This window comes from Vanellus vanellus, assembly GCF_965231255.1.
Source record: "Vanellus vanellus genome assembly, chromosome: 2".
NCBI lineage: Eukaryota > Metazoa > Chordata > Aves > Charadriiformes > Charadriidae > Vanellus > Vanellus vanellus.
Window position 1 is genome coordinate 21,589,372 of NC_138906.1, and position 18,421 is coordinate 21,607,792.

Below are 18,421 nucleotides of genomic sequence, written 5' to 3' on the forward strand. Positions count from 1 at the left end.
CTCCAGCTCAGATGCTAGGAGACTTGTACATGGGTCACCAGTGGAAGGAGGATAGCTGTGGGAGCGGAGTGGCAGTGATGCAGGAACAGACAAGAGCCTGTGGGAGCACTGGGAAACTAGTTTGCCATTTTCATCGTGGCTGTCTTCATCTTGGCATTTTTGTGAGAGCAGACCTTTCTTCCCCTTCACCCTCCTCAGCTCCTTGTCATGGAAACCCTGCGTTAGTGCAAACACCATGCTCACGATATTACCAATGAGATGTTAGAGCAGCTCTGATTTTCATGGTGTCATGGAATATGCAGTATGTTTTCTGTGTAGGTGGTCTCACCAAAATTACCTCTGACCTGGTGTATGGAGCTGTGGTAATGTTGCCTGAGAAAGGGCTAGTATGGCATAGCCTGTGAGTGACGTTCAGACTAAACGGACTTGGGGAAGGGAAGCATGAAGTCGGTGATTCTTGAGGTTCATTTGGTTTGGCCAGGAGGAACTTAGCGTTGTTTGGGGTATCCAGAGATGGAGGCAGGATGAGAAGGCTGAGCCAGAGGAAGTGTAACAGTCACTCTGACATCTTTAATTGCTTTCGTACCGTGTTCTGCGCAAAGTTGAGTATGTGGCAGCAGTCTTCAGTAAATAAGATCTGGCTGTAGGATTTAAGTAAAAAACATTTTTAACTGCACCATACAATACAAGAACATGTTATGGAAAGTATCAAACAGTGCTGTATTTCCACAAATGTTTTCAGCTTTAGATTTTGGAAGAAGAATGGATGCTCTGTGCTGCCAGCTTTTCCTTCTGTTTGTTTCTTCCATAAATCTGAAACGATAGTGGGAACTTTGTGCAGCCAAGCACTGCTGGTGAATGGAGGTTGGAAAAAAGAATGAGAAGCCACAGTGGTATGGAGGAAATCATGTGGCTACAGCTATCTGTAGGAAAAATAAACATTCTTTATACCACTTCCCCACAAAAATGTTTTTGTATCTGGAAAAAATATGGAGCTGAGGCGGATAGAATACTGAAAGGAATTAACATCTATACACAAAAGACATTGCCTCATGTAAATACAGCATTTAACAAACTGCTTCACCTGAGAGGAAAAATCTGTCATTACAGATGAATTTGAGAATTAAAACAAGTCCACAGAAGGAAATATAACAAGATGGTTGAAAGCTAAATTTAAGTTAAATTTCTTACAGTACCGTGCATAGTCTAAAAATATTGACAATAATGCATGGAAGGTAAAAGAAAAAGAATACATAAACTTACTGAAACAAAATTGTAAATGGTGTATGACAGAGCTCAGGACTGTCCCTGGCTATGAAATATTTTCTCTTCTAGTTTTTTGTATCTGTGTATTTTTTCTTTTTTTTTTCTTCTTTTTTTTTTCTTTTTATGCAATATTTTGTTTACCATCCACAATCATTCTTGCTTTAAACTGTCTTTATTTTGTATTTTTCTGATTGAGTTTCGAGAGTGGAGGTGCAAAGAGACATTTTCAACATCACAAGGCTGGGTCATGAGAGGCATGTTATTTAAGCTTACTATATGAAAGGTTTATTCAGAAGACAAACACGCGCTTTCAAAATGTTTATTGTTGTAGCTCTTGCCAGGTTCTGATTCAGCAATGACATGAGTACGTCTCTCCAAGTGGCGTTTTTTTTTCCAATAACATAGCATTCTGAATGAATTTTTGATGAAAGACTGAGCAGGAATCATTAATATTCACTCAGAACAAAAGAAGAGCTTTACTAATGTCAACTCTCACTCCATTTTTCCCTTGATTTCGAATGCTGTCCATCATTCTGAACACTTATTCCACCGGACTGCCCTGGGTAAATGCAGAACAAATTCTTCATGCTGATATGTTTTGAACAAACACTTCATGGTTATTTAAAAAAGCCAAAGCTTTTTTATTTTTTATTTATTGAGTGAAAGATTAGAACTCTGAGGTGTCCTGAAAGGAGGTGGTGGGAAACTGAGAGACCATGTGGAAGAACAGACGTCTGTCCTATTAAAACCAGGATATACACTCTCTGGTTCTTCCAACAAGTGATGTACTGGGAGAAATTTCTGCATCCTTATGAATCTTAAATACCGGCGGACAATATTTAGCATACTTTGACTCAAAACCTATACTTTCTCTTTCAAAATGAGCAAAGACATGAAAACCTTTTGTCTTTTTCTGTTTAGACTTGAATCAAGACAAATAATGCATATTTCAGTATATAACAGGTGATAGAGGAACATTGTTCCATTCCAAATTATTTTTTCCCATGGACTGAGAACATATGAATAGGCTTCTTCCATACCAGTGAGTACATTAACTGTTTTTGGCAGGGTATAATCTGCAATTCAGAGTGCAGTAAACTAAACCATACTGTGGAAAATACATCCTGTAAAAGAAGGAAACCTGGAATTTCATTGTAAACTGAGACTTATTTAATGAGCTCATCTTCTATTTATAGCTAATTGTTTTTAAAGCTTAGCTAACTTTAGCCTTTTTTCCAAACTCTCCCTAGCTCCATAGAAGTGAAAACAAACCCATTTTTGGACTCTGGAATACATATATTGATTGCATTGGTAATCGATACATATCTGCTACTGTATTTCTCTTTACAGTTTGCCTGAAAAGATCTCATCTTTAGGGGTTCTGAAAATAAGAATTATCTTAATAGTGATTTCAGCAGTTTCTTGTCTCAATGCCTCAGATAAATGGACTAAATCATGTTAAGCAGATACTTTCTGAACTTAACACTTTCTGAAGTCTTGTGTTCTTCAGTTTATTGTGATCTGAGTGTGAGTGGCTTCAAAGCTGTTAACCTGTTAATAATGAGAATTGTTTTTCAAAGATAAGATTATTTTTAATGAATTATTGAAAGCATTTATCTTCAATTCAGGATAGTCTATAAAAGAGGTCAGGTAACGTTAATCTACAAACAGAATTTGTGCTAAACTAATATTAACACCGTCTTTGCATTCTACAAGTAAATCTTCATACTTTTGACTAAAATAGAGATATAGAAACACAGAAAGCAACTAAGCTATTGTTTCTTCAAACATAATGATGCAGGGGCATAGCCAATTACACTATTTTGCAGTGCTTGGGAATAGTTATATAGTGACTGCTGATCACCTGTAATATTTTCTACTAGTTACGGATTCTGCCATTTTCCTATGGATTCTGCCGTTTTCGTACATGAGAATTGTAAATGGCAGAGATTTTCACATATATTTGGTCTTAAACATAACTGATTTGGCAGGACTAGACCCTTAGAGATGATTTTTGTGGGGTTCTCATTAATGGAAAGATAATGGCTATCTACATGGGATGAAAACTGTTTTTTAGAACATAGAGCATGTTTAGTTTTAAATGCTCTTTCTTTTGTGGCTAGAATACAACGGATGAGTAGTGGATTAAAGTACATCATTAATTTCAGTCTCCAGCAGAATGAATTATAATTTGTAGCGAACAGAAAATCTATGAGGAATGTCCATATTCTTGTATTATCTGGAAGTCATTTTACACTAGAAGAAACAAATCACAACAGAAATTCTGTGCTTTTCAAACGAAAGCAAAGCAGCAAGTTCTGATAGACTTGAGCAGGAAGTAGAGGCAAACCAAATTTCATGCAACAAAACATGATTTTGATTAGATTGGACAAATTGCAATTTCTTCTAGATTTCTACATATGGACAAAATTCATTTTTCTGCTTGCATAACTTGTATCGGTACCTCTATTAAGTCATAACCAGGATAAAGATGATATTTTTGAAGTTAAAATGCAGATAGAAGCAACCTTCAAAGAAAAAGCTAATTGAAGTTTATGAAGTTAAGTCTTAATATTTTACTTGACTCAGCATGAGACAGAGAACATATTCAGGGTCAAACCTGAGTGCAGGCTTAAAGTACTTAGTAATTTTCTCTGGTTTACTTATCTTTTTTTTTGTCTTATGTTTTTGTATTTAGGGATTTTTTTTTAAAATTCTGTGAGTTCTGTCCTTGAAGTGACCCTATGCTTCTTACAAGTTGAGTCTCAGAAATTGGAGTGTCACTTCTCTAGACTTGGTCTTAACAAAATGCTAATTCTTTGTTCTCCATTTTAAGATCATTAGCAGGGCAGTTTGTGGTGTCCTTTTTGAAACTGCCTAACAACTACATAAAAATTTCATTTGGCAAATAACTGCTTTTATTTTTATTTTTATTTTTAAAATTTTTATCTAACAAAGTTCACGAGCACCTAATTTACACTTTTAAAATTTTAGTCTCGTAACTTGACTTTAAATGCTACTAGTCTGATAAATGATATCTCCATCTGCCTCTACTTCATTATGAAGTTATCTAAATACTGTTCAGACCAGTTACTGGGGCTGGTCCACTGGTCCATCATTGTAAAAGTTTTGATATTAAAAAGATTCCCTCTGTAGTTATGTTGTAAACTATAGTCTTGTAATGTGACTTCTTAAATTAAGAAGTTGAAGATCGTGGCATCCGGAAAAGATTTGGATGCTGAGGTGAGATGTGCACAGAATATCATTTTCAAAACTCTGTCTTACAACGTGCATAAGCAGAGAGCAGAGTCTGCAGATCTGTTACAGCATCGTGCAGGCGTGGCAGCATCATCTCTCCGAACGGTTCCTCGTCTGCCCATTGATTATATCCCATCAGATTCCCCCATCCGAAGTCTTTAGGTCAAATTTGGAGCCTGCCTGCTATGCTGCAACTGCAGCATATGTGTCGCAAACACACTTGCCCACAAACTTGGCCTGGTGTTTGGAGAGGGGAAGGCTTATGACCATTTTTCTGTTAGTTCAGGTGTGATGACATTCCTCTAGGAAGTGGTAGATATTGCTTCCAGCCCAACAGATGTTTGAGCCCACAGTTGAGTGGCCTAATCCGGACTGTGATGGGGGTCCTGACAGGCATTTTGCTGAAGTTGCACCATGGCATAGACAAGAACAGAAGGTTCATGGGCCAGAGAAGGGTCTTGGGAGGGAGCAGGGCTCTCTGGCTGAGTCTTGTTGTTATCACTCAGTAGAGACAGGGTTGCTGGGTTCTGGCTGCCGCTCCAAAGGCTGTTTGTGTGTTTAATGACGGTAAAACAATAAGATTAAAGTCATTATTAGCCTTACAGCCAACATGAGGTTAAGATGACTTGTGCTCTGATAGTCATTTTGTACCTCAGTTTGATTTTTAGCTGTAGAAAGTTCTAATATCTTAAAAAACCCTGTGGGTAACATTAGTCAAGTACTGTGCTGTATGGTGTGTTAATATCCTAGGATTTAAATATAAGCTGAGTCTGACAGATTTTGAATGTCTACGCAGAGCATATTATAGCTACACCTTCATCTTGCAAAGTGATGGTTTAAAATTGTTAAATGGAAATGAAATACGTAGTTACTTCTGGGGCTGTAGAATAGCATCCATGTATATAAGATTAGGCGCTTCCCGCCCCGAGGGTTTGCAGTTTGGTATTACAGATTAACGTTGTTGCGTGCACTTTTCTGATGAGATTGAGAAGTTTCTTTAGCTGTAGTATAAAGCTGCCAAAATACGTTTACCACAGACCTGAAGGCGAATATAATTCTTCCAGAGGCAGCCTCAGGCTTTGGAGGTTTTTTTGCTGAAAGGCAGGCTCAGACTTCCCATGAGATCATCAGAGAGATAAAAAGACTAAAAGCTCTTCAAAGCTAGGCCTTAGGCCCTAACATAAATTAATACTCTGGTGATGGTTTATGTATGTAAAAAAATGAATAAATATTTACAATAATGCAATTTAAATAGAACCTTACCCGACTAGACTTGAAATTAACTTTTTAGTATCACCTATCTTTTTGAATTCAAAATAACAACATCTTAATATAACTTTAATTTAGACTTCAGAAGGCAAGGAAGGAACATGGGATTTTTTTCTTTCTTTCTATATGCCAGGTTTCAGAGAGGTTATCTTGCTTGTTTCATGCCAAATAGTTACTACCCATAACTCAATAGACATTGAAATTAACTTGCATAACAAGTAAATACTCTGGTATTCTAACTCTGTGCTGCATGTTAACCCAGTTGCTCACTAGTTATAATTTAGTATAAGGTCCTAAATGAAAGACCGCTCTGTGTTCTGTTCTCCTCCTCCTTCTTCCTTTCTTATTTTTTAAGTTATATGAACACTAACATTTGTTCTAAAATTTTGTTCAGCAAAATGTTCTAGAAAAACCCCCATCTTCAATGCGGTAAATAGAGTATTTTAAGTTAAGAGTTTATGCTGGAAATGACTTAACGCGAATATCACTGGAAAAAGAGCCAGGAAAAATCCTGCTGAGAAGTTCTATGATATCAGCATTAAAACTGTAGGGCCTGGGAGTCAAAAAATCTTGATTTATCACAGGCTTCCTTTCTTACTCTGGAAATGCTGCTTTGCTGCATGGCCCCTTGTTCTCCACCTTGTAAAACAGAATTATAGGATAATCATATATCTTCAGGTATATAGCAAGGAGCAGCTCTATAGAGTAGTTCTTTATCCTGGTCTGAATTCTCTTACAAAAGTCCAGATGTTCGAAGGAAACTTAAGACATCTTGTTCCCTGAATCAAGTATGCCGCCCATCCCAAACCTCTGCCTGTACCGTGACTGTCAGGTAGCTGGGAGTCAGCAGTATGATCTGGAGCGGGTTTTTGGTTAGGCTTAATTAGAGCCGCCCATGGCTGGTCCTACTGTCGCCCGACTCCAGCCTAGTCCTCAAATGCCTGAGTTCAGGGAGAGGGCTTGACTTGCTCTGTGTCAGTATCCTCCATCAAGGGCTCTAGTCCTGTATTTATAAAATTCTTTAAAATCTTACCCACAAGAAGCTGTATGAGTATGAAGTAGCTATTGTTCTTTAATATTATTAACAGGAACAAGCAATCATGCCCAAAGGTGGTATTTCTGGGTAATTTGCAGTATACAAAACATTGCTACATTATTTCTTTTGCCTTCTTCCTCTCAGAAGGTACTTACTGCATTGTTTCACGTGGTGCAGGCATTGGCCTTTCTTGATTTGGAGAACTGTAATTCAGAGTGCTTTTAATGTGGTAATTTGGATGTACTGTGCTATATGAAGAGGGCTAAATTTTTATTATTAATTTATAGGGACTATTTTTTCCTATAGTAATATGTAAGAACTGACATTTTAATAAGTATTAAGGTGGTCCTTTATAGATTGAGAAGTATGCTCACCTAGAAGTAACAGTATTGAGATAAGTGCAAGTTTAAATTCCACAGATATCATTGGAATTGCTTGTTTTCAGTGGTAACCAGGTCCCAGAAATGACTATAAAGTAGGTGGAGCAAGAAATGCCAGTTTTGTGTCCACTGCTGTTTTGAAGAAAACCATTCAGACTAGAAGATGATGCTCTAATGTGAAAGCAAATTATGTAACTCATAAGCAGAACTGCCTTACTATTTTTTGTGAATGATGGAGCGAAATTAAGCTAATTTAAAAATAAGGTATTCTTCTGCTAAAATCTGCACTGTTTCTTTGGGAAATGCTAGATCAGCTTTTTTTGATCTATGCAGAAGAGATTTCCATGGGGGAAAATCTTTTTAAGCTGAAATTTGCAGCTGAACTATGGACAATGACTAAAGTAAAAGGTAAAGTTTTATGTAAGTTTACTGAAAAGACAAAAAAATCAGATCATGAATCATTTTAATCTGCTTCAGATATTCAATTAAATCCTTTAAAAATATGAAGTGCATTTCTCTGAATATAAAAATACATTACTAAACGCAAGTCGACGTTTCTAAATTAGGTGCTTGCCACCTCGTCAATGATATAAGCAGAAATGTATTTTTCAGTGGATGATGGAAGAAGATGTTTTTATCATCTTGTCACTGTTGTCATGGAAACTTGTGTATATCATTGTTAAACAGAGTGTACATAAGGATCTAACATTCCTGTGACTTATGATTGCTAGCTATTGTATTTTTAGTGTATTTTCTTCAATGCTGTAGTCAATGCTTAAGAACTTGTAAGTTGCTCTCCTGAATTACAACCATGAACTCAATTACAGGATTAGGCCGTCCAGAGAGCCCTTAATATAGGGTTCTTTGCTAGAAGATTCTTTTCAATACAGGGTTATTAACAGTTGTATTTCCAAATCCATTGTAGCCTATTATAAGCACTTGAAAAATAATATTTACTCTATTCAAGCAGACTATTTTGCCACAGCAGCATTTCAGAAAGAATGAGCTATCCATCAGTCATTATAAACTCTCTGTCTTGAAAATTATGGATATTTTCTGAATGTGCATTTTATGTATTAAGTGCTTTGTCTATGAATGCACTGCTAAATTCATACTACCGCTCTTGTGTATAGTTGTCTTAACCTGTCATGCATGGAATGGCAGGCTACGAGGGAAGCTTGACTATGACAATTCAGATTTAAACCCTTCTGGACATAAAGTAGGCATAACTCGTTTTCTTGTTTAAGTCTTACTATGTGCACAATTCACAAAGTAGAAAAAAAGGTAAACTAGTTTCTCCAAATGGGAACTATTTAAGAATCAGTATTTTTAAGCACAATAAGGGCGTTGTATGTTTTACATAATTACGGTTTTATTTTTGTCTTTTTGAGTCTGAAGATATTTCAGAATATACCTTCTTCATCAATTATTTATGACTTTAAATTATTTGTCTTGATCAAAAGATGAAGACACCTGAATAAATTTTCTATCATTGAACAAGTGACTTTATCCTGGCCTGTTTCGTTTAATCTTTTGTGTTTTGGGGATTTTTCTGAAGACTATTCTGAAATTTAAAAGCTATGATTTTAAATAACTGCCAATGAAGAACTTAGTTTTTGTTTTAGTGTTAGCTGTCTGTAACAATTTGATGCAAATTTCCTTACTTGAGAATCATAGTAACATGAAATGTTCCAGAACAGTAGTTATAAAGGTTTTTTTAAAGATGGTGTTCCTTATGCTATTGTTCCCTCCAGAGAGAGCATGACTGAAGTTACAGTATTAGGTCTATCAAAACACAAGAAGAGCAAAAATATGGAGAAGAAAAAACTCAGTTAAATACAAGTAAAATAAACCACTGTGGTTTTCGTTTCTAGAAAAATGCATTCATTAAGTAAGCGAGGGTTATAGGCTGGTGGATGTAATTACAACTGAAATTAAATTTATAGGAAAGGTCCAATTTTCTCTTCCTGCCCCTGGAGATTCTTTGAGTTCAGGCAGTTGAATTTGAATTAATGCCACAAGAAAAATTCCTGGTAAGTACACATGCTCAGTCTATAGGGCTAAGAAAATGTCTGCAAGAGTATTTTTAAGCCAAATATATCTTTCTGTTATTTCAGATTGTATATGAATATATAGTCACTGAAAGGAGAAAGGGAGTATCTTTAGCTTATTAGCATTTATTGAGGCAAAATAAAACTTGTTTATTACTGGCTTCATAGCTTTTACGTATAATCATTGATAATGTTAGCTGTGATTTATAGCAAGGTAAAATTTCCAAATTCTTATTATATAGTCCTGGCTCTTTCTTCCATAGGATTTAGGTTTGGATAAAATGAAAATTTTATGAATGGTCTATTATCTAAACTTTTCTCCATTTGAGGAGTCCTAAGAGAAGAGCTGTAACTTCTCTGTTGAATCCCTCTTCTACTGAATGTGATTTTGCTTTTATGGATACCTCCCACAGTAACCCCGGCAGCTAAAATTACGCTTGAATGTGTACTGCTTTCCACCAGCTACAGGGGACTAGTGTGCAGGTCTCTCGACTACTAGCGTAGAGGACTAGCATCAGGGCTCCAGTTTTGTAGGTCATAGGAATAAATGTCTTGACTATTTAATGTTGTAATGGCACTAGTAAGAGGTGAGGAGTGCTGAAGAGCCCCAGCTGCTATGCTCTAGAGCTGTTATTTCTGGTGGATTCCCATACCTAGTTGGGCACTTGAATAAGGGGAGAGGGGTTTTATGACACTTGGCAAGAAAGAGAAATGCTGCAGCTATGTCAGGAAGACTGGATTAAACAGTTGCAAAGCAGTCAAAAGTGGCTGATTCTGTTCTCAGCTCCTGGTGTAAAGGGAGCTGCAGGAGCGGGAGATTTTTCAGGCTTCTGGTTCAACTGAAAATATTGGGGGGTTGGAAAGACCAAATTCCCCTGTTGTTTCATTTCTTGACAAATGAAAAATTAGGAAAAAAATAGGTGAAACTGTGTATCCCATTTAGGAAATGCCATCTTTGAGGGTTAAAAACTATTGTGCAAACATAGGAGGCAATTATGAATATTGTGAGAAAAATGAAGCTGAGTTTTTTTAGAATACATTAGTATCCGAAAAAGCTTTGTGCTGGTTTATTTCAATGTATTGTTGCTGATCACAGATAAGGTTACATCCACATGGCACAGTGTTGTGCCCTGATAGATACTTCCACTTCTGGATGAGTTCATTTTTCAGGGTAATCAACTGTGTGGGAAAGAGTTTATTAACTCAGGCAGTGTCATGCTAGCATAGCTACACTGCTTCTGGTACTAGATTAGATTGGGTAGTATTATGTGAAACCAGGTGTACCATACAGACACCTTCAATCCCCTGTCATCAAGATCCAGTTGGGCTAGATGTCTCCGTGAGCATGTGTTTGCAAAAAATGTCTGTATTTATTAGGCATTGAAAATGCATTAGGTTTTCTGGGATACGCAAATCACTGTTCTAACATTGCGTTTATGTTTGTCTTTAAAATGACCATTGCCACTCTCTGCTTTACCAAAACCTTAAATAAAATAACTTTCATTGAATGAAAATCTTAGCTTAGAACCAGGAGATATTTGCAGGTTTTGAGGTGTTGTAAATGCAGGTTAATGATCTGACAAGACACGAGCTTGTGGGTAAGCTTTTTTTTTTGAATAGAACCATCTCTTGCATTTCTTTTGTTAATGTTAATTGGTATTTCATGTTCAAGGGAAGTTAAAATTGGCAGGCTGGGATCCCTCGCTTTCTTTCTGTTTGTGATTGTGGTGCTGATAGCCTAACTATGAACTTCCTTGTGCAGGGCTGCGAGTAACTTCCAGCCTGATAGATGAGTATTTCTAGAAATGAGAAGTAATTGAACCTCAGCGCTTACAAATGCCTTGTGTGCTTTTTGAAAAGAGGCCACCAGCTGCGTTGTGTTGAATTAATTGTACTTATTTTGGTGATGTGTGTGTCTGTCCAGTGAGAACAGAAAATAACATTTTCATTTCAGGGATGTATGTGGGTTGATTTTTAACTCATTGGAAGCAGGATAGTTAAAGCACTAAATCTCTACCTCTGTTCTTACTAGATTTTCAGTCCAGAATTGAACGAGTGTATTCACAGTATGTATGTACCTCTCAGTATAATGCTGTGCAGATTTTCCAGCTGAAATGCCTTGGTCCTATGTCCAAGTACCCCGTGAGGAACTCTGCTAAATACACGTGAGATTGTGGTGTTTCTGGTACCTTTTCTAGGACAAGCACAGTTTCTGCCGTTCTGTGAAGTGGTAAAGAAGTCCTTTCAGCTCAACAGTACACGTGGATGTTGCAGATCTCAGAAAGTTTTGGGGGATTTTTCCAAAAAAGTCCAATAGTATTGTTTGTTCTGTGACAGAACTGAATGCAACTGCAGCAGTTATGCGTATCAGGGCCAAAAGGAGATGAAGCCTTTTAACTTTCTGTGCTAACGTCTCCCAAATGTATTTCTTAAAAGATTGATTAAAGGGACAAGGAGGTGGCGGGGCTTTGGCCACATGTGGACACAGCTGCATGTGATCAAAGCAGGAAAGCTGCACAACTGTGCACCTGAACCATCCGCATGCAGAGCCAACTCATACTCACGGGGACTCAGGCTCTTTTATACCCCGTGTTTCTTCCCCTTCTGCCTCCTCAGCAGATACGCATTTAGACCAAGGACTTGAGTAATGTCCTGTGCAAAAATCAGTACATAGACACAATCAACTGATGGCTGTAAGTGTTGGGAGAGTCCGCGCTCTCCTTTCATAGGATAACCCATATAGTTTGCTTCTAGAAGGCTTCTCTTCTCTTCTCTATCAAATGTTCATACACAGTGAAGGTTGTGAGCAGCAAATACAGCGCTTCTGTGAACAATCGAGACAACATACAGTTATTTTGATTTTATCGGAGCTTCTTTGACACAATGGCCTTGTTCTTAAAGCTAAATGTGAACTGTGAAACATCCGTGCGGGGAGGCTGGAAGTGGCAATGTGGAACTATGCAGCATTCCCTTACAAAATTTGAATGAATTCATGTTGGGTACTTCCCGCTTCTCCCCATTGTGTGTATTTTAAGGTATCTATAATGCAACAATAAAATTATTTTATGCCCTGTATGCATACAAATATTATTGTGTGTACTCAGTGGTCCATTACAGTGTTTTCTTAAGATTCTGAAGAATTGGTTTTTGTTTAATGTGTGCTGTTTCATGCCAGAACAAGTGATTACAAATTATTCCATTATATACAGTGGAAAATTGTTCAGAAATGTCAGTTTGAAGGTTTTGGTAAAAATGTAGGTTCTGCAGGTGAAAAGTCATCTTTAAGACAACACCCTTCATAATTTTTGGGGGGATATAAAGCTCATCATTTTAACTTGGTCTTTATTCAGATTAGATTTCGTATTTTTAGAGTAGTTTTTAAAATATCTATAAACATACACAAACATTTCCTATGCCAAACGTGCCTGCTGATCCTAGTTTATTTATTGCCTCTTATGGAAGTAACCTAAGCTTGTTCTTGACCTGCAGGCTGCTAATAGAGACATAATGCACTTCTAATCTGTGCAACTCTTGAATGGCTATAACAAATTCTTCTCTGAATTATATCTAGATATATATAATTTCCAGGCTTGCTTTATTTCACAGTGAATGTTATCTTATGATACTCAGTGTTTTGAGGAGGATGAAAAAAAGGGAGGCAGGTTTCTGTGTCATATAGTCTCTTATTGCATCTCTTATGTGAAGAGTGCCATTTTGAATAACTTTTATATGGTTAGTTGACACTGTGATATTTTTTTTTCCTTGCTCTCTTTGTGCATTGTATTATATTTTTCTTTAATATGATGAATTGCAGCAGCTGTCTTGCAGTCCCTGTATTGTGGAAGTTACATAGGACATAGTGTATTTGGATGCTTGGGGATGCCTGACTGAAATAATGTGAAAATGAGAAAAAAATGAATTCTATCAAATCAGTTGAAGATCATGCTAAAGAGAAAGCAGATCTTTACTATGCAGAAACTATTACAGGAAACCCACAATTAATATATAAATTTTGGTATGTTCGGCTGCTGAAAAACCACCAGATATGATGTAAGCATGTTAAAAAGGTGAACAGCCCCCTCTTCCCCCTGCAAACCCGAACAGTTTTGGCTTTGTCATTTTGACCATAGTTGCTTTCCGGTGCAAAAACTAGCAAAAGATTTCCCCATATTCAGCAAGCTTTGCAGCTATTAATAGCTCTTCTCTACTCTCTTAAATATTTTTCAATGTCTCCAGTTAAAAATTTTATTAAATGAAGGAAGGAAAGGGAAATTAACTGCACTGGAAGAATACAGTATTTACAATATTATCACAAAAATCTCCCAATGAAGCCTTGGTGCTGTATTTGTCTGGCACTTTTGTAGGTACTCTGTCTCCTTAATATGTGGTTCTTGAAATCGTGCATGAATCTGTTGTTTAGGTATATATTTCCTGTGGCCATAATCTTCAAAAATGACCTGTTACTGTGAATACACATCTTGTAAGACTAAATAATTTGTTTCCGCAAGGATGAAACATCCTGAGGTCCAAAAGTAGTCAGCATAAATTACAGGTAATCCTCACCTATGCAAACCAGACTTCTATGTTTCAACCTGAACTTCAGCAATGCCCATCCAAATCTGAACTTTAGGAGATCATATTTGACATAGAGGAATAGGAATTCTTGAAGCTTTCTGTAATGTTAACGTATCAAGAATTCTGTCTCTTGATTATTATAGACTGAAAGCAGTTTATGCCTTTGTTCTTAATATTATTTTTCAGACCTTAACTAATGATGTATTTGTCCTCCTCTTTGAAATGTTTCTTTTTCTAAGGAAATGTGTGTTTTTAAATAAGCTCTAAGGACATTGTGTTTGGGCACAAGTACATAAAATTATTTGAAGAGTTTTTTTTAAGAGTACACATTCCTTATCTCTTTGCCTCATTGCAAAGCTGTGTAGCAGTGAATCACTTTGCTAGATAAAGTTCAAAATCATGAACTTTATAAAATGAGAAGTATACAAGCTATGGTTTGGAAAGAAAAAGAATTTTAAAATATCGGTTACTCCAACTCATCCTGTAATACCTCCTTACTTGTTTTACAGAAACAAACACTGTGACACTCTATCCGTCGGCATAAGGATATCTTTCAGTTTCGTTGCAGCTGGAGTCAATGACTTCATACTGAAAAAGGCTGGTTTTGAGACTACAGACCATGACAGTTTTTAACAGTGAAGGAACATTCATGTTTGCGTAAATACATAGCCATGTATACTTGTAAGTATAGAAGTGTATTTGTATCTATGCATGCACAGGTTTAACCTTCAGCTGACATAATATGCAGAGCATTTAAGGAATTTTAAATGCTTTGTGGAAAAGGAATATTTCCTGGAAAATATACTAGCAGTTAAATCTACTGGAAAATGAGAATAGCGTGCCTTTTTTAGTCAAAAAGTTCTATTATTGGACCAACAAAATGAAGTTTTGTAATAACTGGGTTTGGAGTCAGTGATGCCCTGAATCTTATAGCTGGGCAGTTTTCCCATAACCCTAGAGTCAATGTTCCCCTTTTAAGTCTGTTAATTTTACTAAATTATTTATGTTATGAATAAACTGCATCACAGTATTTTAATTGTGTTCACAGTCATTTTAAAAATAGCTGACTGGGATAGGTCATTTAATTATATGTTATCTGTAAGAAAGCATTAGCTCTGCTGCGACTGATAGCTAAGAAGGCCATCTGCAATGCCTTTCAGTTCACTCACACTGAATTGTTCAGATAAAGACTGTCAAGTGCTGCCTAAATAAGGAAGGAGCCTTGGTAGAGTTAAGTGCAGTGGAGGACACAAGTGAAGCATTGATTCCGGGCATGCTGTAGGGTCTGAGCTGTTTCCTGCAGCGCCGAACCTTTTTAGAGTTTTCATTGTTGTTTTCTGCAAAGTATTAAAATGAGAGTATCTGTCATTCAGGATTTCAGGGAAGTTGAAAATGAGGATGGGGAGGAAGAAGAACAGGTGAGTTAAAGCCCAATAGCTTTGAAAAGTACTTATTTCCTTCTATGGTTACCCTTGTAGGACAATAAACCTGAAATTATTACCTTTCACTTGCAGGTCTTCCTCAAGCCTGTTATTGAGGACAAAAATATGGAACTGGCCCGAAAATGCAGTGAAATAATAAGTGATGTAAGTAGCGGTGACTGTTTGCATCCTTACATTTGCATTTCTCTTTCCAGTGGCTTTACATTTGTGGTATTTTTTTTTTCACGTATGTACAGTGCAGCGTGTGCCCATCTGAGGCTCAAATATAAAAACTCACAAAATAATAGAAAAGCAGAGCCTACTCTGGTATCTTAAATTATCAGCTGCAAAGGGGTGATCTTTGCAGAGCATTTGGACGGTATGAAGCATAGGCCTTAGGAAGGAGAATGTTCCAAAAAGTGGGTCTCATGTAGAGGGTATCACCCAGGAGAACACCTTGGCTGATTTCATCAGGAAAATGCAGTCTTTTTTTCGAGTTAGAGCCTAATCCTATGAAACTTGATTGGTTAGAACAGAACTGGGTGCCAGTACACGTAGCTGTAAGGAGGGAGGATAAAAATAAAACAGATGAATTTGGAGCGTTAGCTATTTGTCTGTGGTGATAGGTGCTCATAACTGTGTAGTATATTATTATTGACTTACACGTACAGGAAGAATCCACTGAAATGCTAGAATATCTTTATTCTAAAATTTATTTACCTAGACAATTCTTGACTTAGTTACTATAGATTTTTAAAACTATGAATCACATATAGACGTTATATAAACATCATAGATCAGATCCAAGACATTTTAAATAGGAGTGGATCCAATTGTTTCTGTGTAACAGCACCAGATTTACCTTGGTGGAAGTTTATTTCTGTGTCCTTCTGGGAAAGTGTGTCTGAAGACTAACTTTGTCCCTTCATGTCAATGGGAGCTAGAGTGATATTTCTCCTGGGAGGGTGGTGGCTGTCAGCAGAGGAAACATTACTGAGGACAAAGGGACTTGCTTTAACAAGTGGTCTTCTAAAGAGACCAAAAAATGATATCTGGCTCATGTTGTTTTGTAATCTGATATTTATTGTTCAAGATGAATGAGTATGTTGATTTTATGAGAACAGAACATACAGAATGTACACTTAAGGTATTAATTATTAGGGGTTACGTATAAGAAAAGAATAGGTAACTCAGAAAAACAGCATCTGAGATGTGCAAGTGTTACAGTGCTGGCTTGAAAGTGTGACTTTACAAGGTCAAAGTTTCTTCTTTGTCCGTACATACTCGGGTAATACTTTAATTTTCAGAGAAAGAGTGCTGAAAATTGCATAGGTCCTTAAGAGAAGCTACCAAGATGGCTCCCTTCAATCTCAAGCTAGTAGTGGAGATTATTAATATTTTCACTGATGGTTATCTACATGCTTTCTTTGGGAAAAGAATAGCATATGGTACAATAAGTGCCTGTCAACTCATGTAAAGGCCAAAATGAAAATGGACCTGGAGCACTTATCTGACCCAAAATACATTTATTGCTTCCATGCAACTCATTTCTAAATATGGTTGCTGTTCTTAAAGGCAAAAACTCCCTGAAAAATGCTGAAGAAATATTTTCTTTAATTGAAAAGGATTTATTACTGTGCTGTGTACCCATTAGAGTAATATTGGCTGTGGCTGTTCATTAACTGATAAATGGAGTGGCTGTACTTTCTCCGATTTTCTGCAGGGGCTTAGGACCTAAGATGAATAACGAAGTCAAGCCAGGTTTCTGAAGCCTGTAATAGTTCAGGGATGTGGGCTTTTGCTGAAAACTTGTGAAGCCTTTAGCCTGCAAGTGTGTTAGATTTTCCTTGAGATATGTAATGCTTAATGGCAGCGTGTCATTAATGCTTTCAAAGCAGTAGAAATATGTAATGGCCCAGACCAATTTAATTTCAAAGAAGAAACTCTGTTTAAAAATGGCATCCAATTTGGGGGCCTTATTCAGTCTCTCCTGAAATCAGCAGGTGTTTCTTCATTGGCTTAAACGCAATATGTGTATGTATTGGGGGTGAAGTCTGTTTCGCAAAATTTTTGGTATAACTGGAATTTCTTACGACCAGTCAAGTCCTTTGTGCTGGGGAGTAAGGTCCTCACCCTGCACACTTCCTTGTGGAGGTCAATAAACTGCAAGGGGTTTGCATTCTTGCTCTTGATTTTTGACTCATTAACATTCAGAACTCTTTATACATTCTTTATCCTTTTTAGCAAACTCTTGTTTGTGTGGATGTATGGTTGGTGTCTATCTGTACATTTTATGTGTACAATGGTTTTACGGGGCTTGCAGCTTGGCCCTAAGATGACCTTGGGACAGCAGCCTGTGTCCTTGCTGCCCACGAGACCGGGCGATTGTCCTTTTCTGGCGGTGGAGCTGTCAGCACAGCTCCTCCGTCAGAACGCAGCACCGGGAGTGCTCATGGCTGAGATACTGGGGTTGCATTGTGCTTGCCCTGCATTCTTTGCAGGCTGACTTTAATTTGGCAATGTGGTTTTAAAACAGTGTTACGATGGCAGCCCTTAGTGCACGCGTAACTGTCAGCCTTGAACTGTACGTGGGGGAAGTTGTGAAGTGTTTATGTGCTCCAGTTCTTGAGGGAATCCCCATTTTCATTTGAGGTTGGCAGATGTTTGTTCTGTGGATGTGATACCCCCTGGATTGTTTCTCCCTAAAGTAATTTCATTTAATCTTCCTCCATTATGAAATTTTATTCAACAGATGTTTTCAAAACCATAATGTGTGTTTGATTTATATGAATTACCCTGCTTTCCAGGCCTTTTCTCTTCCATATTGAAATTGAGCCTGTCCATTTGCTTGTATTACTTACGTTCTGGTGTATTTTCATCTCTTCTTTGTCTTGATTGTGTGGTGTGATGTTGTGAATACTGTCATAAGCAGAGAGGGGAATTATTATACAAACAAAATGATTAGTGACCAAACTATCATAATCCTTTTTGACAGAGAGGCAGACACTCTGCTTCTGAAGATTCTGCTGAATTTTGGTAACGTGTAGTACCAGTGCTTCTTTTCCCCTATAGGAAAAAAGTGGTGCTAATTGCCATTTAAGTGTCCTTGTACAGAGTCCAACTTTGCTTTAGCATGTCTCTGTTAGGAGAGTGCCTTTCCACTGA

At 37.2% G+C, this 18,421-nt stretch overlaps 2 protein-coding genes and 1 long non-coding RNA gene across 3 annotated transcripts in view; all 3 read left to right on the plus strand.

Annotated features, from left to right (window-relative positions):
* LOC309669373 overlaps positions 1-14,404 on the plus strand; it is a 51,958-nt gene extending 37,554 nt beyond the window's left edge. The window contains exon 4 of the long non-coding RNA XR_014268904.1: positions 14,345-14,404. This is a non-coding gene — a long non-coding RNA (uncharacterized lncRNA). The remainder of the gene's footprint in view (positions 1-14,344) is intronic.
* LOC309669372 (LIM zinc-binding domain-containing Nebulette) overlaps positions 1-18,421 on the plus strand; it is a 271,330-nt gene that overhangs the window by 165,067 nt on the left and 87,842 nt on the right. The gene's annotated exons all lie outside the window — the stretch shown is intronic.
* LOC309669124 (nebulette-like) overlaps positions 15,188-18,421 on the plus strand; it is a gene marked incomplete at both ends in the record, with an annotated part of 48,122 nt that continues 44,888 nt past the window's right edge. The window contains 2 exons of the mRNA XM_082479727.1: positions 15,188-15,253; positions 15,350-15,421. Of these exons, the coding sequence (XP_082335853.1) occupies positions 15,188-15,253; positions 15,350-15,421 (138 nt within the window). The remainder of the gene's footprint in view (positions 15,254-15,349; positions 15,422-18,421) is intronic.